The sequence below is a fragment of the Populus trichocarpa genome, chromosome 2 (genome assembly GCF_000002775.5).
Source record: "Populus trichocarpa isolate Nisqually-1 chromosome 2, P.trichocarpa_v4.1, whole genome shotgun sequence".
Classification (NCBI taxonomy): domain Eukaryota; kingdom Viridiplantae; phylum Streptophyta; class Magnoliopsida; order Malpighiales; family Salicaceae; genus Populus; species Populus trichocarpa.
This window is the reverse complement of record NC_037286.2, coordinates 21,762,404-21,784,570: the sequence shown is the minus strand read 5'-3', so window position 1 is coordinate 21,784,570 and position 22,167 is coordinate 21,762,404. Positions and strand designations below refer to the sequence as shown.

General features: G+C 32.8%; 2 protein-coding genes across 2 annotated transcripts; both read left to right on the top strand.

Moving 5' to 3' along the window:
* Nucleotides 1–6,626: 6,626 nt before the first annotated feature.
* Nucleotides 6,627–12,668, top strand: LOC7458299 (cyprosin). Its single transcript, XM_002302836.4, has 13 exons — nucleotides 6,627–7,064; nucleotides 7,309–7,369; nucleotides 7,452–7,546; nucleotides 7,623–7,735; nucleotides 7,842–8,010; nucleotides 8,108–8,147; nucleotides 8,268–8,332; nucleotides 9,720–9,833; nucleotides 10,014–10,078; nucleotides 10,198–10,354; nucleotides 10,433–10,552; nucleotides 11,340–11,428; nucleotides 12,314–12,668. Exons 1-13 carry the CDS (start codon nucleotides 6,693–6,695, stop codon nucleotides 12,396–12,398), a joined length of 1,545 nt encoding a protein of 514 aa, XP_002302872.4. The 5' UTR covers nucleotides 6,627–6,692; the 3' UTR covers nucleotides 12,399–12,668.
* A 6,381-nt stretch (nucleotides 12,669–19,049) lies between these two features.
* LOC7458298 (mitogen-activated protein kinase kinase kinase 18) lies at nucleotides 19,050–20,412 on the top strand. Its single transcript, XM_002302835.4, has one exon. The coding sequence runs from the start codon at nucleotides 19,163–19,165 to the stop codon at nucleotides 20,390–20,392; it is 1,230 nt and encodes a 409-aa protein (XP_002302871.3). The 5' UTR covers nucleotides 19,050–19,162; the 3' UTR covers nucleotides 20,393–20,412.
* Nucleotides 20,413–22,167: the final 1,755 nt, after the last annotated feature.

The window sequence follows — 22,167 nt, the reverse complement described above, 5'->3', positions numbered from 1 at the left end:
TTGGACGAACCTTTTGATTTTGACTAGGTCTTAAAGAACTCAATAAACTTGTTATTAAATTTATATATGTATGCATAAATATTTTTTATATATAAAAGATAATAATACAAGAATATTTTTCTTAAATGCTAACCTAAATAAAAACTTTTTTTTTTCCTTTGACTTTCTTTTCTTCAAGCCCATTTGGCTATGCGGTTGAGACACATTTTGCCAAAATTTGAATTTTTTTTATTTCAAATTAAGTTTTATGGTTTTGGATCGTTTTGACGTGTTAATGTCAAAAATATTTTTTTAAAAAAACATTATTTTTATACATTTTCAAGCAAAAAACACTTTGAAAAGCAACCGCTAGCATAATATCAAACATTGCCTTCCTTTTTCATCAATCCTTCTTCTTTTTTTATTCTTGTCTTTCTCATTGCTTTTTTTTGCTGTTGTATCTACCCCCCTCATTTCTCCTCCTTTTTTTTCCCCTTATTATAGGTACATGAAGCTAGGATTAAGGGACTGCATTCATGGATGGCATGTGGAGGAATACTTTTTTAATCGCTTGAGGATCAATTCTAATATGAAATTAAGGCATAATCTGATCAAACACCTTAACCCTTAAAGATTTGTCATGCTGAACCTGAATGAAAACTAGTTTAAGTGCTAGCTATCAAGTCTCTTTTGCTTGATTTGTTGGGGATGAAATCAAATTTAAAACTATCATTCATTAACTCCAAACAACTAATGATGTGTTGGGGATTATAAATGTCGTACCTCCTTATGAGATTGTGACGTCGCGATGATCCTTTTTGGGTGTGTTCGGGAGGTCTTTGGTTGATAAGGAGTCGCTACCTAGTATTATGGTTACTAAAAACCCTAACTAGTCTTTTAGAGATTTAGGCAATGGACTGGTTGCGTAAATGAAAGATATTAGCACCCCTAACACGCCTTACCTGAAGTAAGTTGTATTGTTTTTTTTTTGTTTGCTATGGTTTGATGATGTTTCTATTTTTATTAGCCTACTATAACAAGATCGCTATGATGAACAAACATTTGTTTCTTTAGGTCAAGAACTTGGTTTGAAAGGTTGAAATATCCTCAATTATCATTGAGGCTAATCCTAGAAAGTCTTTTTCATATCGTGAAGCATATTTTTAGTTAACTAAAAAGCACAGATAAATTAGGTCCTTGGTACCCTTTGATGTATAGTTTTAATTTGACTAGTTATTCGTATTTTGACTTTGTCAATTCCATAATGAATAGAAAAGCACTAGTGAGATACGATAATTTCTATGACATGCTTTAGTCTCATGGTTCAGTAAAAAGCAAACTTTGACAACAACTTTCCACTATGAAAATTGAATATATTATTGTTGGATTATATTATGCCTAAATATTTTGGATGAAGCAAACCCTAATGGATTTTTATCTTAAGTTGGATCATATTCCAATTTGTTTATGATAATACTAGTGCTATAAATTTGGTCAAAAACCCCACCCAACACTTTGGAACTAAGCATATAGAAATTAGACATCATTTTATTCATGATCATGTTAAAAAAGGTGATATTTCTTTTGAGTTTGTGGTCACAGATAAACAAATTGTGAACATTTTCACAAAGTCGTTAAGTGAAGATAAATTTAGTGCTTTTCAACTTGAACTAAGTATTGGCAATCCTCCTTGAACTTAATCTTAATAATTCTTATTGCATGCATGCATGCATAAAATTATTGCATGCTTGCATGAAAGCATTAGATTGTTTGGACATCCATGCACTAGATAATGAAAACAAGCCAAATAAAAAGGTCTTTCTCTTTTAGTCATTTGAAAAAATATAAAATTTTAAGATATGATAAAAGCTAGCTTGGTCGAATGAAAATGTAACAAGTTGGACATAAAAGAAATTAAGTGGCTCTGAGTTGCTTTCTTTTGCAACTGTTTTAAATAAAAGATATGTGTTTTGACCATTTTTAATTGTCTTTACCATTAAATAAAGGTGTCATGTGAAGCCATTTGTGTGCCTTTTCCTTTGTTTAGGGTTTTTTATAATGAGTTTTTCATATTAAATAACAAAATTACTGAGTTGTATCTTTGAACTTTTTTTTCTCTTTTATAAGAAACACTTACACTCACCTGTCCCGTCCTTCTTTATGTCAATTCTTCAATTGAGAGATTCACAACTTGCCAAGCCTTGAATGCTCTTACATGTTGGGTCATACTTTCATAAAATCTCAAAACCAAAAATCTGCACTAGCATTTGACTACTTCTTGTTCTTTCATTAAAATTTCCATCATCTTTCATTTTTTCTTACAAAGTCTTCATCTTCTTTAAAAACTCATAATTCATCATACTCTTTTACTTTTCCAAAGTAAGAACCATATCTCCAATAAGAAGACTTTCATTCATGTTTCAAACTATAAAGTTGATCAACATTTATCTTCTTAAAATAACATTAACACATTTGGACAATTTTCATATAATTTCATACTACAAAATATCCATGAGTTTTTTTTTGTAGGATAGTCCACATTATCCCAGAGAATTCTTTATCAGCCAAGATTCTTTTAAAAGATATTACACTAAAAAACTCTATGAAAAATGTATTCTTTAAGGGTGTAATGTAACTATTAATGAATTACAAGTTTTTTTTTAATGTTAGGGAGTAGTTTACTCATGTTTAATGGAATTCATTTCTGGGGAGTAAAAGTCAAGAGGTGTTTGTTAATATGGTAAGGGTGTAAGGTCTAGGTCAAACGAAAAAACATTTGAATTGACTAGTATGGTGAATAAGAAACAGATCACCATTACTTTACAAAAATAATGAAATTTACTAAATCCATTGATGATTGATCATTGTGTTATAAAATGATTGTTATTTAAAACCAAAATAGTTATAGTTACAATAAATGTTAAAGGCATTTTATAATGGAACTCCCTTTATTTTTTATTGTTAGTTAAATTAAGAATCAAACTAAAACCCTAATTTTGTTTTTATTTCATTAAGAAAATTAATCATAGTTGAGCATAATGACTATAAAAGAAGTAAATTCAAATAAAACTAGGAAGAAAAAGTATAAAGTGTTGCAATTATACAATTTGAGATGAAAAATCATGAAAAAAAATAAAATACAATGTCAGATCAATTAAAAACTTATTTGATTTTCAAAATAATAATATAAACTAAGGATTGTTTTTTTTATATATATATTTTACTAACTTTTGTTTTTTTTCATATGTCTTTTATAAAATATCAATGGCCTATAATTTTAGTATTGTTAAGAAATATGTGTATGATTATTTCATAACTTGTTTTAATCACAAACAAAAGTTTAATCCTTTCCATTCAAAAATATGTTAAGAAAAAAACTAAAGAAAACACAGACACATATAAAATAGTATCGCTCTCTTTTGCTTCTATTTCCTCCCTTCATCTTGGCAATGTGTCAACCACAAATAGTTATATTCATGGTATCTTTTTAAGCACAACATGTGAAAAATTAGTATTGAAATACTAGCTAATAGAGTATAAAAAAATATTTTTTAAAAAACTTAGTTGGACCCAAAACAAAAGGCCCAACAAGCTTAATTTTGGGCTCAATTGAACCCACTTAAATTGACCTAACCAAGATTTATAAAAAAACTAGATTGGAAGTAGAAAGAATATATACTGCAGGGAAGAAGAGAGGAAATAGGCAAAGTAGGGGCAAAGATAAAAAGAAAGAACAAGCCATCAAAGCTCCATCGTGAATCCACCAAATGCATGTGCAACACCACTAGAAAGGTCTCGCCAAGACTATTCAAATGACATCAAATAAATACCATTAGAGCTCTAACTATGCAACATACGCTACTAGAAAGAGACATCTTTTTTTACGAGCTAGCTCGTGTGATACACACACTTTACAATCTTTATCCCTCCTTTTCATTTTGGCTCCCGATTCTCTAACAACTCTTCAATTTAATACCAAATTTTAGCCCAATTGAACCATCTCTAACCTTAGCCAAGCCTAACCAAGTCCTTTTCAGGCCAAGCCCAAAAGAACCCTCTATAGCCTTAGCCCAATCAACGCTAGTTGGCCTAATCAAGGGAAAAAAAGGGAGATGGAGGAAAAGGTTGGCAACCTAACCAACCCTTATCCGAAAACCCAACCAAAAATGGAGAAGATGAGGAAAATAAGGGGAAAACATCAGCCTAACTAAACTTTGCACATAGCGTGCAATGACCACACTCTCTTGCCAATAACCACCTCACTCATACTATCTCATGTCAACCTTTCAGCCAATGACCACCTCTTTCCATCAATGACTTACTCTCAAGCACTAATATATCCTTTAATGGCAAGTGTGGAATAATAATGAATGACTGAACTTTCTAGGAAGTCAGATATTTCTCATCATTTTTCCTATCCAATAGGTAAGCTTATGTAACCTGAGATCTTCATAAATACCACAAGTCATCAGGTAAAAAGCTCAAACAAGCTCACTTGACTCTATTACTTCTTTATTCCACACATAACATTACTCTCCCTACCACACATTCTCTCTTCATGCATATATTTCACCTCTACTATATTTACTAACTTAAGCATCGAAAAGTCTCTTATTTTGATAATGAACTTGTTTTGTAGGTCAGTTACCAGCCCATGACATAGCCATAAAAATCCCATATATGAATTAAAATTTTCACGACTTCCTCACCATCTCTTTATTAAAGTTTTTTTTGTCTCTAAAATTATTGTACTGATTAAACAAAGCTCAATGAAACCTTTCTTTGGTTTTAGAGAAGGTATATTTAAATCATATTAGTAAACAAGATGAAAATTCAAACTCCATCCAGATTTTAAAGTATCTAAAGTTGAAAATTTATTTTATTATGATCGATATATTTTCAATAGCAACTCCAATTAGATCTTCCATCATATAGAAATTCCATTTGTTATTGTAATGTATATTGCAAATTCCTTTTTTATTTAATTGAGAGCCTAGTAAGTCTTGACCTGTACAATTAGATACGATTCCTTTTTTTTTTTTTATTATAGAATGTTAATAAAAAAATATTTTTATTACTACTTAAACCTTATTTCACTGAAGTTGACTATATGTATGCATTCATTATACTAAACAGAGTATAGTTTGTACCATACTTATTAGTTTTGATTTAGATAACTGATTTGTCAAGTTAACCGGAATAAGTTGTTTTGGACAAAAATAAACTTAAAAAAGATACTTTTGGATATAAATTTAATCTTTGTTTTTGAAATTGGCATGGTTAAATCAACTAAGATACGAGTTAATACGTTGAGTCACCTAGTTCAACTAATCAACATCTAATCTAATTCAAAAACAAAATCGATTCAAGCTAAGCTTTAAATTAATAAATCACTAGATCAATTCCTCCACTAGGTTTAATAAATATGTTATGTACTGCAACGGTTTTATGTGAACATTTTTAAAGTTTCAATTTTTTATTTCCCACAAAATGAGAGAGATCCCAAGGACTAGCCAAGAGATAGGTTCTTGTCAATGGTACTGTCTTTCCATCCTGGTTTGGTGGAGGCAACTCAGATTCCATGGCCTAACTAGTTGGATCAACTCACTTTCACAAGTGGACTGGTAGTTAAGGAAAGACCGGTAGAAACGTCTTGTCGGATCCAACCTTCCAGCCTCAACTGTTTGCCTTGCCATCGACAATATCCACCCGTGAGACTAAAAAGTGCGAAAACTTCACTACCGTTGGATTTAAATGTCCATTTCCCAATCAACGATCCAACGACTTCCTCGAGAAACACTCCAAACTTTGCTCCCTCACTTTTGTTAATATTTCGGGTAAACTTATATTTTGCTACTACATATTTATAAACCTTTCATATATACCCCCTATAGTTTAAAATGTCCTAACATTACCCTTTTAATTCCCAAAAAGTGCCGATCACATGTTAACCTAACCAATAATAGGGAGGTGATAACGTCATAATAGGGATTGCAATTTAATCTGAATTTAATAAATATTATCCAATCTAAATAAGTGGATTTTTTAAAATATTTTTTTATTTAATATATATTAAATAATATATAAATATTATCAAACCTAACTTGAGTTGATTTAAATTGTTTTTTTTTAAATTTTATTTTTTAATACTTGATTAGCTAAATTACTAAAAAAAAAAAATATTAGTAATATCTAAATATTTTTTTATATTAAAAAACATTAATCCTACCAGCAATGTACCATGAACCAATTATCTAGCATTTAGTAGGGACTAGTTTCAAATGACCTAAAATTCAATGAAGCGTAGGCCAGCTTAACCATAAATAAAAGCAGTGAGAGTGTGGTTATAATATTAAGGGCAAGGATATCTCCTTCCATTAAATAACTCCTTTTTTTTTTTTAATTTTGTTTGTGAGTTGTTCTTTTCTATTTAAAAATAATGAGAGAAAATAATAAAAAAATATTAAAAAATAAAAAAAATCTTATATTTTTAGCCCTTTAATATCCTGTAAAAATTAATTTTTTTTAAAAATACACGGGTAACATTGAAAATAATAAAATATGAGGATAGAAGTGTAACATTGAACAATCGACGAGGGGGAACCTATAGTTTTATCCTATAAATTCTTTTTCTCCGCTTGACCTCAATTTCCTAGCAATTTTTAATTTCCTCGGCTTCTCCCTCTCCTCTGGTTCACAGTCTCGACTCAGCTATGGGTACTCAGTTCACTGCTATTTGGATGGCTCTTCTCCTTTCGTTCCCGGTGGTTTTGTCCGCACGCGATGATGGGCTGATGAGAATTGGACTAAAGAAGAAGAAATTGGATCACCTCGGTCGTCGGGTTGTACCTGGATCAGTCAACTTCATTCCCAAGGAAGAGGGAGGAGGAGCTTCCAAACCTGCAGCTACCAAAAAGTATTACAATATCGGGGAAACCGAAGCCGATATTGTTGCACTAAAAAACTACTTGGATGCTCAGTATTATGGTGAAATTGCTATTGGCACACCTCCTCAAACTTTCACCGTTATATTTGATACAGGAAGCTCTAATCTTTGGGTGCCCTCGTCAAAATGTTATTTCTCGGTTGGTCCCTTCCTTCCTTCGAGACTCTTTGGCATTATTGTGGTTGGGTTTTCTTTTAAAGTGTTTTTAGGTGATTTTTGATGATTTTGATACGAGGATGTAAAAACCATCGAAAAGTTTTCGATGATTTGATGCTTTTCAGATAAAAAAAATCACTTTGAATTTCAACAGCATTACCAAACTCACACTTCCTTCAAGTTGTTGCCTTTTGTTACTTTAATAGTTTGCTGTCATCTGGGTGCAGCTTGCTTGCTATTTCCATTCCAAGTATAAGTCCAGTGCGTCAACAACCTACGTCAAGAATGGTATGATCATTTTCCCTTTGTTCTAGGAACTTACTGCTTCAAAGGTTGCCATGTTTTTCTTGAGATTTTTTCATTGACGCAGGCACCTCTGCTGCAATTCAATATGGAACTGGTTCAATTTCTGGTTTCTTTAGCCAGGACAGTGTTGAAGTTGGTGATCTTGTTGTTAAGAATCAGGTAAACGATAATGCTTTTTTAATTGTTTCAGTTAATTATTGTTGCTGGTGTTCTTAATCTGTGCTACTGTTATTAGGGTTTTATCGAGGCAACAAAAGAACCAGGTGTCACGTTCTTGGCTTCCAAGTTTGATGGTATACTTGGACTTGGGTTTCAAGAAATCTCAGTTGGAAATGCTGTTCCAGTTTGGTGAGTAGATTGTTTTCTTTTAGTTTAAGAATTTTTAAATTATTTTTGCCGTTCCTTGTTATCATCTCTATTTGTAATTATTATTACTATTATGCAATCCTTGTAGGTACAATATGGTTAATCAAGGTCTTGTTAAGGAAAAAGTTTTTTCATTTTGGTTGAACCGCAATGTTGAAGGGGAAGAAGGGGGAGAAATTGTGTTTGGTGGGGTGGATCCTAATCATTACAAGGGCGAGCACACATATGTTCCTGTGACTCATAAGGGGTATTGGCAGGTTAGACTCCATAATATTTTCATTATTTGTGCAATTTTCCTTGCCTTTTTATAATCTCTTGTTTTTCTGTTCTGTTACCTGTTTCCCTAATTCGCAGTTTGATATGGGAGACTTGTTGATTGGCACTGAAACAACTGGTAATTATACAAAGCTTACTGCGCATGCTTAGCATCTAGACTCTGGGGACATTAGCTTCTTGACAGATTTGGTGTATATGTTTGTTTTATGGTATTGAGAGATATGAATATTGCTTTCAGGTTTGTGTGCTGGTGGGTGTAAAGCAATTGCTGATTCTGGAACCTCTTTGCTGGCGGGTCCAACAGTACGTAATTTTGGCAGCTATATGTCCTTATTTTCCCTAGTGAACTCCTACATAACATGCTTAGTTGCACATTGCTGCAAATGCAGTTCAATGCGTTATTATCTTTTATAAATGACTTAGTACATGACCACTATTTGGAGTAGTAAAATGTCAAATGTGAAAGCGGATGAGTTATTATTGCATTACAAGATTGGATTATTACATTATTTGAAATATCATTGTTTGCGTGTTTGAATCTCTTAACATTTTTCTTGATAAAAAAGAAAACTTGAAGAAATGATAGAATATTATGAAGGGAGACTGAAACATCCTTCTCAACAACAAAATTCGAAACAGAAGAACTCTCAATGTAGAACATCGTAAAGATGCTATTCCATATATACTCCCAAAGTAAAACATAGTAAAGATGCTTGAAAAGTATTCTATCCTATGGTAATTCCCGGAGGGAAATTGATCTTGACATTCTAGAATTTTTCTCCTTTCCCAAACTTCATATCACCACTAACATAGTGCGCTTATGAAGAGTCTTTGATTCACAAACTCCATATCACCACTAACATAGTGAGTCTTTGATTCACAAACTCCATATCACCACTAACATAGTGCACTTTTGAAGAGTCTTGAAATCCTTATCCCTTCCAAAAATGAAAAGGGCATCAATCCACATCTTTTATCACATATGAAAAGGGCTATTCCTTATGCTACCAAAAGCCATGGAACAATACAAAAAAGATGACCCTATGTTTCTGCACTGTCAAGGAGCGCAACTTTTAATGTTACAATATATGGATGCAGACCACAAATCATGTGGAATACTTCATTATGATACTCTTATGATATCTTCGCTCTACCATTGGCTTGGCATAGCTCATCTACCAGTTTCAGAAAGCCATCTATCATGTTTAACAGCCTTATCTTCTGAAGTGTGTCCCAAGACGGGTTTCATATTTATTTTTATTTTCAAATTTGAAGTCTGTGATCTATTTGTTTTCTCTATAATCCAATGTGGTGATGAGGCTGCAATAAATTCTCCAAGAATGTGTTTGGTTTTCTAGCCACTTTGCTGTCATTTGAATTGAGCACATGACGCTCTACACAATTCAGAGTGAATTATTACTGCTTCATTTTGCCAGGGAATATGGTGGTTTTTTTTTCCCACTTTCTTGGCCTTGGATTTTGATACATCTGTGTGTTTCAGAGGGATAGCAGTTATCACTTCTAAAAGTGTTTCACCATGCAAGTGCAATGAAAAAAGATGTCACTTAGTGATATAATTATATCATCTGTTGGTTGGACATGGCTTAGCTTCAGTTGGTTTTGCAATTATGTTATCGTTGACTTGGGAAGATCTTTTATTTGATTTTACCATGTCATTTCACATTTTCAGACTGTGATCACTCAAATTAATAATGCGATTGGAGCCTCTGGCATTGTAAGTGAAGAATGCAAGACGGTGGTTGCACAATATGGGAAAATTATACTGGAAATGCTGGTGGCTCAGGTGAGCATTATAGATTCTTAGTTTTTCTTGCATTCTGATAGCATGTCCTTCCATCTTATGGTAGTGGGAGAACGGAAATTTTTGTTCTATTATTAGGCTGGCTAACTTTATTTTGAAAATCATTTTAATGAAGCGGCGTCTGTTTTGTTCCACCTTTTCAGTTATCTTTCTATTTTGTAGGCTCAACCACGAAAGGTGTGCTCTCAAATTAGCTTCTGTACTTTTGATGGGACTCAGGGTGTCAGGTCAGGTTCAACTCATTGTTGCTGTTTATATGATCAACATGCTATATATGTTAGTTATTTGATAGGACACTTCTGCTGCACCAATGAAATCATTAATTAAGTCAACTCTATGGTTTCAGTATGAACATTGAGAGTGTGGTAGAAGAAAACTCAGACAAATCATCAGATGGTCTGCATGATGCCATGTGTACTGCTTGTGAGATGATGGTTGTATGGATGGAGAATCGGCTCAGGCTTAATGACACTGAAGATCAGATTCTTGATTACGTGAATAATGTAAGTTTGCTCCATCTTCTTTTAGTTCTGTGGAGGAATTGTCCTTGTGACAACTCATGCCAACAATTGCGACTGCAGCTCTGTGACCGATTGCCCAGTCCAAATGGAGAATCAGCAGTTGAATGTAGCAGTCTATCCTCCATGCCCAGTATCTCATTTGAAATTGGTGGTAAATTATTTGAACTGTCACCTGAGCAGGTATGGCAATTTTGTTCAGTATATTTATTATGCTCCAGCTATTGTATTCAAAATTTTTCATATTTCATTTCATTTAACTTAATTAAGCTCGAAGGTAGTCGGTTAATTGCCAGGGTTGACCTGTCTATTAATTCAATTTTGTTGCACTCCTCTCCATTGAAATGTCGGTCAATCTACCTCGTGGAAATATTCTTTCATGTCCTTTTTCATATACAAATATGATCTCTGGTATCTGTAACATTTCTGGATTTATTATCCCTTGAATGGTTCAGACGATCAGTGGGACTTTCCTCTTTGTATGTATATCAGGGCATACCTATGTGTTTTATCCTAAATGTGTTGTCGCTGGTACCCTGAGGCACTTCTATGGTGGCAGCAACAAACAGATGCCACCACGCAGCTAAATACACATTTTATGGCTAATTATGTGGCTGTGTGTCAAATTACAACCATGAGATTAATCAATGACAGAGCTGGCATAGGAATGGGTGATGGTAGATATTCATATCAAGAGAGAAAGAGTGAAGGGGCGGCACTTCTCTTGCAAATCAATTTATAAAACTCAACAAGTTAAACTGCTGACTCTAGATATGTTCCCTGGAGTGGATGTGTGGTTGTTTTGATAAACTAATCAACTCTGTCTACACTAAGCATATTTTAACTGTCCTCTATGTATAGTGCCAATGTTTTCTTTTTTAGCTTTTTTTTGTTTTTTGTTATTTTTACTATGGTATTGTGGTTTTGTTTTTCTGGAAACACTCTGAATGGTGGTGCTGTGGATCAACAGTATGTACTTAAAGTGGGAGAAGGAGTTTCAGCTCAATGCATCAGTGGATTTACTGCTTTAGATGTTCCTCCTCCTCATGGACCCCTATGGTATTTATCTCTCCTATTGTTTCTTATATAATCTTATAAATTCATATTAAACACTAGATTGGTGATATATGCAGTGGCTACTGGTTCTTGATATACTCTTAAATCTACAGAATCTCAGAAATTGGCCCTCAACTCCCATCTAGTGTTTGGCTAAAATAAAATCTCATATGGCACGTAGTCATCGGGAAAACATAAAAGAACCCGACTAATAGATTATAGATATCAAATATAGTCTTTGATTGTAAGGGTTTCAAGCTTTCCTTCCATAATCTCTCTTCCTGGTTGTCTGTTGGTCCCTTTCAACATGAATCAACCATGGGCATCCAGGGAAGGGAAGCATCATCAGAATTACAGAAACTCTTTCTCAAATTCCCATTTAGCATTATTGAAAAAATGGCAATGAACCCTTCCAACCAACCTAAACAACGCTGTTATAGTTTTTCTCTGGGTTTGATCTTGTTAGTTGGACTTTTTCGGTCTGTTCAGGCGCTAGCTTCTAGCTTGTATTATGCTGTGTAATGCTTCAGAGATAGTATTTGCCTTCTCCGGTCTATCAGGAAAAACAAACAAATCAATTTGATTAACAATAAGAGTTTATTTTTACCCTTCACCAATGACCATTGTATGCTGTCACCTTTCTCTCTCTCTGCGTGAAAATCTGTCCACTCATCAAAGTAGCAGAGCTAACAGGTTTATTTTCTAGCAATTGAAATTGTATGGTACAGATACTGGTGCTCTACTATTCCTAGTTTTGTGTTAGTGAGTGGCTGCAACCAGAAGAATAACGTTAAATGATTTTTACTAATCAGCATGAAGATTTTCTTCAAATAATTTGCTTGTGAGTACTGCGGAACATTATCTTATGATTTTGCTCGTGGGATGCAGGATCTTGGGAGATGTTTTCATGGGACGGTATCATACAGTGTTTGACTATGGGAACCTGACAGTTGGATTTGCTGATGCAGCTTAAAGTGAATTGTCACCTCGGCGTCTCGTAGTTTCACTGCCACTGACATTTGTATTGGTATTAGCTTGACTGTTTGCACGACTTTATAGTTTATACACTGCTGTTTGTAAATAAATGTGTAATGGAAAGAGTTCTGTGCCATCTTCACAATGATCTGTGAACCTAGTTTGAACTTGAAGATGGAAGAGAGTGGGTTTAAGGCTATATAAACAATCCTGTCCCCTAAGGTATGTAATCATCTCCTTCTTCATAAGAAAATATCGTTCTTTTCAAGCTTTACGCTCTGTAAACACACACAACCTAACCTTCTAAGGCTCCTTTTCTTCATAATTAGTGCTAATTTAAGCATTAAAGAGTCCCTTAAACTCATAAATAAAGCATTAAACTTGTTTTTGGAGGTATTTCAGTTACTCGAGCCCATCATTCTATACCTTTGATCTCATCACAGCCTCAAAAAGACCATATAATCTTAGTGAGAATTCCAGCAACCTCATCAAATGGCAAGCTTAACCATGAGCACTAATTCATCCACTAAAAAGAAAGGGATAGAACGTGAACGTGTACAGGTAGTTATGGCAAGATGGATAAATAAGAACAATATAATTGTAATTCATGTGATATTAAAACGAGCCAAAACACCCTGACATTGTAGCTCTACACTAAAAAACATTGTTCATTGTAATAATATAATAATGTTTTTAGCTCTACATCCAAAAAACTTAACACAGGCTTTCAAGAGAGCATTAGAGTTCTTTCACGCGACCCATTTTTCATTACCAAATATACAGGGACAAAAAGTATTTTTGTAACTTGATTGTATAGAGAAATAATTAAAATACCTTTGAAAACAAAAAAAAATTAAATTTAGTGTTAAGGGGTATTTTTATATTTTCACAATGGTTTTTTTTGGTATTATAATTTAAGCTAAGGAGCAATTTGATATTTGATCAAATATAAAAAATAATAAAAAATTAAAACACATTGTGAAACGACAAAAATATCTTTAAAATCAAGAATTCTAAACTTGGAGTGAAGGGATTTGTTGGTCTTTTCACAATAATTTTTTTTGTAATTATAAATTCAGCTCAGGTGCACTTTGATATTTACCTAAATAAATAATAAAAAAAAAACGAGCACGTGTGGTACACCAAGAGGCGCGTGCGGCGCCTCACTACATCCAAAAATGCAATTCTGACATATCATTGGAAGTGACGCCACGTTCTTTTCCTGTTGGTATGACACATGTATCCGGTGATGGTCCGGTTTGTCGCTGATGAGTCTTTCTTTTTTCTTTCTCCTTCTTTTCTCTCTTCTCCCCCGAAAATTACAGCTTAGCCCTTGGTTGTTGGTATTTTAACTTCATTCATTATTCTTTGGGTTTCTAATTTTTGGTCTTGGCTTTTTTTGTAAAAATTTTATTTGTTTTCAATTTCATCATTCAATCTCAATTTATCAAATATTATATTCTCTAATTTGGTCCTCATTCTTTGAATTTTTAATTTTTTTGTTCTAGTCTTTTTGTAAAAGTTTTATTAATTTTCAATTTCATCATTTAAATCAAATTGATGGTATTATGTTTTTGAATTTGTTCCTCGTTGTTTTGATTTTTTTTTCTTAGCTCTTTTGTGAAAGTTATTATCTTTTCAATTTCACCCTTTAATCACAAACATTGTTTTTATTTTTATGTTAATTTTGACCCTCATTTTTTTGATTTTTTTTTATCATTTTACTAAATTGTTTTTTCTTTTTATTTTCACCCTTTATAAAATATAAAATATAAAATTTATTTTGTATTTTAATTTTAATCACCATTCTTTTAATTGCTATTTATTTTTTAATATTTTTGTATAATTAATTTTTTTTTCAATTTCATCATTCAATATATGATTAATGAAAATTAAACATTATAGTTTTTTCAGATTAGGTGCTTTGGGTCTAATGACCCAGATTAAAATTAACACAAGTTTTTTTAAAATAAAAATTGCTTTATAATTGTTTAGCACGTTATTTCAATCTTATTATCTAGGTTAGGAGTATGATGATATATCTCGTATTAACTTAGCCCATATTCCTATAATTACAAGTTTGTTATGAATATGTGTATATATATATATATATATATAAAATTCTTTTTTACTCTATTTTGACATTTCAAAATCATTTTTTAAAGGAAAAAAAAAATAGCATGCCCCATGGTGAAATGTGGACACCGAAGCTAGTTGTCATTGGATTGGATACTCGTACTCCATGTATTCGACTTTTCTATTCTTTGAGAGGTTTATTGGACCACTCTTGATTTTTTTTTTAATAATTTGGAATTAAGATTCAATAAAAAAAACATTATGTGAACAGGAAAGTAACCCATATGAGAAAGAAAAAATAGCTTGAGAGGGAGGAACCTTAAGAGCAAAATAATTAAACTTGATTGGTTCATTCTTGGGCCACTCTTGATCTCTTTATTTTCCTTTCTTTTTTAACATTTAATATTTCACTTTTTTGTATTTCCCCCCCACAATTACAACCATCAATCCCACAACATAGAATAAATAATAAATAAAAAGATAATATATATATATATATATATATATATATATATATATATATATATATATATAAAGTTAAGAATGGTTGAAAAGACTTAAGATTTCTTGGAGTTTTACTCAATTATCAAATTTAATTTAACAACAGAAACATTAAGATTTAAAGTAGAAGTTAAAACCCTGGATTCCAATCCATTTAATAAACCTCAAAAATAGATTACTAAAAAGGAGAGAGTTAGAGCCCATGGAATTGATGAACAATAGGGAATTAATATATATATAAAAAAATCGAGAATGCATCATCCGACTAGAAACTTTTTGATAGAACTTAAACTCAATTTGAAATCCCATATTAGTGGCTAATTAGGACGCTATATTAATAGTTATTGGTTAGTGGGGCAAAAAAGTTTTAATACCATATCGAATTTAATTGGTAATTAACCACTATTAAGATGAAGGTTTAGTACTCTAGCCTCCTTTAGTAATTAATGGGGGATTTTTATTTTATTTTTAAAGAAAATCAAATACTCTAAAAAGGGAAGACTTCATCTCATAACTTCTTGCATAAATAAATACTACCACTACACTAGAGGGTTGCACCTTTTATAATTGAGTCAATGGATTTATTCATCTCAATATTCAACATATTCAACATACTTCACAAAGATTTATATAACTATATTAAAAGGATTTTTGAAAGTATAATAGTAATTATTTTTCAAAGTGTGTTTTACTTTGAAATGTATATATATATATATATATATTTTAAAAAATTTATTTTTAACATCAACATATCAAAACGATCTGAAAACACAAAAAAAAAAAAAATTAATAATTTAAAGCAAAGAAAAAAATAAAAAAATTCAAATTTTTTTCAAAAACATTTTTGAAATACTAAAACAAACGAGTTCTAAAACTGATAATCGAATCTGAGTTTTGCTTTGAAAACTTAAGAAAAGGGTTTATTCTCAAATTTTAGTTTTCTTCTATTTATTCAGTATGAGATTTGTTTTCTTGATTGTAAAGTGATTTTGATTTTAGGATCTTTACTAAACCGTTGAGTTCTTTAAAGATTCGTATACTATATATTGAATTTGATGATAAGCTATACGTACTTATATATTTATTTTGATTTTTTACATATTGTTTGATTTTCTCACTGGTTAAAAAGATTCATTCACATGAGGAAAAAGAAAAAGAAAAAGAAAAAGAAAAAGGAAAAGGAAAAGAGACCGAGTGAAGCTTAATAGGAGCAAAAGCATGGAAAGCGTTGGCACTCTCATGCCCACACGAAGACAAATTAAAACGTTTCCCTTGTTGTGTAATCCCCACATGAATTAATAGAATAGACACCAAAATTATAGATGTCACCCTCGACTGGGGGATTGCCTTTAGAGAAAGGTAGACTATTGGTACATTTAATCAATTTGTAGGTCACCAAATTACTTTGATTAAAACAACCTGTTTTTTTTATTCGTTTTAAGTTATAAATCATAGAATTTACTCAAGTAAATTATTTTTATTAAAATAATGTTGTTTTATTTATTTTTTTAAAAAACAAAATTTTTATAATATAGACCTCTCGTTGAGTTTGAATCGGGTTAATCAAACTAATAAAAATCTAACCAAATCAATCAGGTTTTACCTTATTAATATCACATCAAGAAATGAAGTATTTATTGCCTTTAGAAAAAGGTAAACTATTATTCGGACATTTAATTGTTTATATTTTTTAGATTGGTTTTGACATGATGATGGAATTTGAATTGGTTTTAACTCCTCAATTGAGCTATTAAAAATCTAATTAAATCTATTAAGTTTTATTTTAAAACAACTTTGTTTTGTTTTTTAATTTTAGATTGGCTTTGATCTTGTCGAGTTTGGATTGGCTTTGATCTTGTCGAGTTTGGATTGGCTTTGATCGCGTCAATCGAGCCACTAAAAATCTAACCAAATCAACCGAGTTTTACCTTACCAATATCATATCCAATTTTTCTTGAATTTTTTTAAAAATATTTAGATATTAGTGAAGCATTTATTCATGTGTATGTATAGCGTGAGTTGCTTGTGAGAAAAGCCTCTTCATGATCATTATCCACCTTACAAGCAACGCATAAAATCAAGCATCCCGTCCCATCTACTAACCAGAAGACACCGTTAATTTGGTCCAACTAATAGTAAGATTGACAGGAGAATATCGAGTGGTGCGTGAGATGAGAGACTGTTGGATCAATCTTCACATTTCTTATTTCTATACACTTAGCTGAGTTTGTTGGCTTTAATGGCTCTTGCTTTATTGCAATTAGCGTGGTTTGTTTACTTTTTGGAATATTAGTTGCAACGTCTACAACGCTTCTCTGCCCTCTGCTAGCTGAGGTCCCTCATGTTTTGGGCTTTTAACTTAGTTTCTTTTTGCTAAATCTTAATTAATCACCAAAGCAAGTTTTCTACCATGCATGCATACATTCCCAGGTCATAATCGCACGAGCACTGTTACTCTTTCATGTAGTTGATGAAGAGCATGGCTTCTGTATATTACAAGCCCTCGAATCTAATCATTCAAGACACGAGTCGTTCTCGAACATATGAAGAGCAGCTGGCTATACTGATCATGATGATGCTGATAATTACAGGAAGGAAGAAGATGTGGACATGTCAACGTCACTTGAAGTTAGATGATTTCGAGTTTTTTGAAGCAACATTTTCTTTTTCTTTTTTGCCATCTTTCCCAATCCTTGAATGATTAAAGTAGAAGGGTGCATCAAATGATTATCATTTCGTGCTAGGTGGGCTCTTTTTTTTTAAAGAAAAAACAGAAGAAGAAGAAGCAAGCAATAGATCAGAGATGTGTTTTAATTTCCATGAACAAGTAACTAGTTGCTTTTGCCGAAAATACAAATATAATAATAAGAAATTAGTGTTTTTATTTTGTAAAATATATTTTACTTGGAAATATATTAAAATTATATATATAATTTTTTAAAAAATTAATTTTAACATCAGTATATCAAAACAATACGGAAACATCAAAAACTGTTTTTAAATTTATTTGAAAATATTTTTAAAATGAAAAAATAAACAGGAGCTAGCCACGTCCAAAACGTATGATGATTGATTGCTTTGCTTGAAGGACAGAAATCCATAACTAAGGTTTGATTTTAGGAGCTATTAATTCTTGATCAGGTTTGCAAATTACCCACTATTTACGTTTAGGAAGGAATTGAGAAGCAATCTCTCGATCGAGGGGCACTCGTCATGATCATAATAATTGATTCTTCCTTTTTCAACATAATCATAATATTCCTCTCTCGTTGCATCCCTCGCAGAATTCAAACGTTAAAGAAAGGAAGGAAGGTGTGAATTCACATTATCCATGAAGGTTTCACATTACGTCAACTAAGATATTATTATTATTATTAGAATAATACTGCTTGAAGTGAAAAATAACCTGTGCTACAATTGAGCATTTGACTTGTGACAAAATGCCCAGTTTCACATTCACAGAATTGACTTCACCCTCGGCAAGCGCATTGACTGGGTTTATACTCAAATGGGTTCTAGAATTCTACCGTTTCTTGGGTGGTTCAACCCACCCCATTTCAACATACTCTTAATTAATCTTCAAAGTCCACTCCCATACAATACGTCCATGTGGTGGTGAATTATCCATCCACTCTACCTTTTCCAACCCCTCCTACCCACCCTTTACTTATAACGGTTATGATTTAAAGTGTTTTTCTGTTTGAAAATGCATCGAAATGATATTTTTTTAATTTTTTAAAATTATTTTTGACATCAGCACATAAAAACAATTAAAAAACATAAAAAAATTTAAATCTGTGATAAATATGATTTCAACCGGTCTGAATTACTAAATGTTAATAATATGGTGCATAATATTTTTACAGAATATTTTTTATCTAATTTATTTTTAACATTGATGTATTAGAATGATAAAAGAATTATACCCTTTGCCAATTTGCAAACTCGTACCTCCCCTCCTAAATTCTCCACACGTGCCCACGAGGCCTCTGCCAAGTCTTTGCCGTCTAGGCGGCCAAAGCTGTCAAAACCACAACTATTTCGATGCGTCGTACACTCTTGTTCAAGGCATTGTCCCAACTAACCTTCAAATACCCCTCCACGTTTTCTATATAAAAAGGCACTTTAGCAAGTAGCAACAAAATACACCCAGCAAAGCATAGTTTCATTTGCCAGCTTTGTAAAATGGACTGGACTAGAGGCCACAGCATAGGCCACGGCTCCACAGCCACCGTTTCCCTCGCCACCTCTATCCAATCCGGTGATGTTTTCGCCGTCAAATCCGTCGAGTTATTCCAATCTGGATTCTTGCAAAGGGAGCAACAGATTCTCTCTTCTTTAACCTCTCCTTTTATAGTTAGCTACAGGGGCTGTGACATCACTAGAGAGAACAGCAAAGTTATGTACAATCTCTTCTTGGAGTACATGCCCAACGGCACTCTTAGCAATGCAATACATGCTCATGGAGGTCGGCTCGACGAACCTTTGATCAGGAACTACACGAGTCAAGTCTTGCAAGGTCTAGATTACATACATTTGAACGGATTGGTGCATTGTGACATTAAGAGCAGCAACATTTTAGTAGGACCGAGCGGTGCCAAGATTGCAGATTTCGGGTGTGCAAAGCGTGTGGAACAAGTAGGACAGATCGCGGGTACGCCGATGTTTATGGCACCAGAGGTGGCGCGTGGAGAGGAGCAGGGGTTTGCTAGTGATATATGGGCTTTAGGGTGCGCAATTATTGAAATGGCTAGTGGGAGCACGCCTTGGCATAATGTCAACGATCCAGTTTCCATCATTTACCGGGTAGGTTATTCCGGTCACTTACCAGATTTCCCCTGTTGCCTGTCGGAACAAGCAAGGGATCTCTTGGACAAGTGTTTAAGGAGGGACCCAAGAGAGAGGTGGACAGCTAGTCAACTTCTTAAGCATCCATTTTTGGTCGGAGAAAGTAATTCTCATCATGTCGCAAAGCAAATCCAAGAATCCAATTCAAGTTCGAATTCTCCTACAAGTATTCTTGATCAATGCTTTTGGAACTCACTGGACTTATCGGAAAGTTTGAATAACTTGGTCTCGGTCCCTCCAAGCCGTGAAAGTTCAGCCGGAGAGAGGATCAGAGGGCTGTCCTTGCTCTCAGGGATGCCTAGGTGGGATTGGGATGAGAGTTGGACCACCATCAGAGGGTATAGCAGGGAAGAACGTGATGCAATTATGGATTGCATTGAAGTCAAAGATGATATAGTTAGTTGTGGCCTGGGAGAGCAGAAAAGCTATGGTGGTAGCAAGGAGCTGTTAAACCTTTTAGATAGCAACATTAGCAGTAGAATTATTGATGATTTTTGGGCTTCCTGTAAATATAGGAAAGTTCATTTTGGAAATCCTTGTATGTCAAGATTACCTTTACAAGCATAAATCATTCTCTTTTTTGGACAGCTGGGTGATTTATTTTCTTCTTATTGGTAAAAAAGAGAGAGGTTAGACCCATGTTTCGCATTGCATTTCAAACCGGAATGGAGTAAAATATTTTTTTTTTTATGTTTTTAAATTATTTTAATATGTTAAAATTAAAAATAATTTTTTAAAAATAAAAAAAATATTATTTTAATATATTTTTAAATAATTTTTTTTAAAAATAATCATTATCATACATTTAAACATCCTTAAAATATAAAGAAACAAGCCAATTAAACGGTTGAGTTTTTAAAACACAAAAGAGCATAGGGTATAACGAGTGAGCTTTGGGAGGTCTTGCCCATAGTTGTCAAACTTACCATAACGACCGAGCAGGAAAAACATTGCACTCAAATTAATTTAAATAAGTTATTTTCACTCAAATGATATATTTTTAATTTTTTTAATATTTATTTTGTAGTTAATTTGATAAGGTCTGATTACACCAATCAAATCACTAAAAATTCAATTAGATTAATCAAGTTTTATCAGGTCAAAATTACTAAAAATTTAATTAGATTAATTAAATTCTATCAGGTCAATATCTTTCCGGATTTAACTTGGAATTCAACCGGAAATATAACATCTATGCACTTACCAATTGCCATCACCTAACCCTATCTTCTGATTCCGAGTTGAGTTAAGATGGCAGAAATGGCCAAAAGCAACCGCCAGTTAGGCGACTTCCATTAAAACTAGCCAGTAGCCACCAAGCCCTCTCCTCTGTTTCTTTATTTGGTAGGTTAAGTTTAGACCCAACTAAACGAGGTACCGTTCCAATTAGGCCACCTCCGCTGCTGTCCTTCGGTTCGGTCGGTAAAACAAATTTAAATTCCTCAAACTCTACTGGCTGCATATCTGGCCACGTCATCTGCTACTGTTATTTGCAGGTGAGCTTGGATCATGATTATGTCAGATGATGCTGTATTCAAATGTCACCAATTTTATTAGCTGGATTCGGGTCACGTGGATTCAATTACATCACAGGGGTTTGAGCAGCCAATAATAATAGAGAATTAAATCAATTGAATATATATTAAATCCACATGAATTTCATCACTATTATATTGCTCTTTTTTTTTTTTTTCATAATTTTATATGATACCCCATTTCTAATTGTTGATCCTTCGCAAAATAGGCTTTAACTTAGAGGTGTTGTAGAAAAAAAAAAAAACTTAATGTTTTGAATATATAATTATTTTTTAATTAAAAAATAAAAAGTCAAATTTTTTTTGATACACATGGAATAACTAGTGATATTTTATTAACTGCTTTGTAGGAGTTACTTTGAAGAAAAATGTGTATAAATAGGAGAAAGGAAATAGAATGTATGATTCACCAAAAATAATAAGAACATCCCCTTTTTTAGGGGTGATTATTTTTGATTTGCTTTGATTTTTATAAAAAAAAAATAACCAAACCGAGTTTATTTTTTTAAACCGAAACCGGTTTAAACCGACCGGTTTCGATTCGGTTCGGTTTGGGTTTTTTAGGACTAAAGCTGGTTCAAATCGGTTTGACTCGGTTTTTTCCGGCTTGGCTCTGTTTTTTCGGTTTTTCCAGTTTTGCTCGGTTTTTCAGTTTGACTCGGTTTTTTTTCCTGTTTTTATTGGTTTGGGTTTGGTTTTTTCGGTTTCAGGCTTATAAAACCAAAATCGAACCGAACCGGTCGGTTTTTTTAAAAATTTAATCGGTTTTTTTTCATGGTTCGATTATTTCAGTTATTTTTTTTTCGG

Coding starts and splice junctions, on each gene's coding strand:
- LOC7458299 (XM_002302836.4), top strand. CDS start 6,693: ATGGGTACTCAGTTCACTGCTATTTGGATGGCTCTTCTCCTTTCGTTC. Junction 7,547..7,622: donor ATCTTGTTGTTAAGAATCAG/GTAAACGATAAT, acceptor TACTGTTATTAG/GGTTTTATCGAGGCAACAAA. Junction 11,429..12,313: donor CCTCCTCATGGACCCCTATG/GTATTTATCTCT, acceptor CGTGGGATGCAG/GATCTTGGGAGATGTTTTCA.
- LOC7458298 (XM_002302835.4), top strand. CDS start 19,163: ATGGACTGGACTAGAGGCCACAGCATAGGCCACGGCTCCACAGCCACC.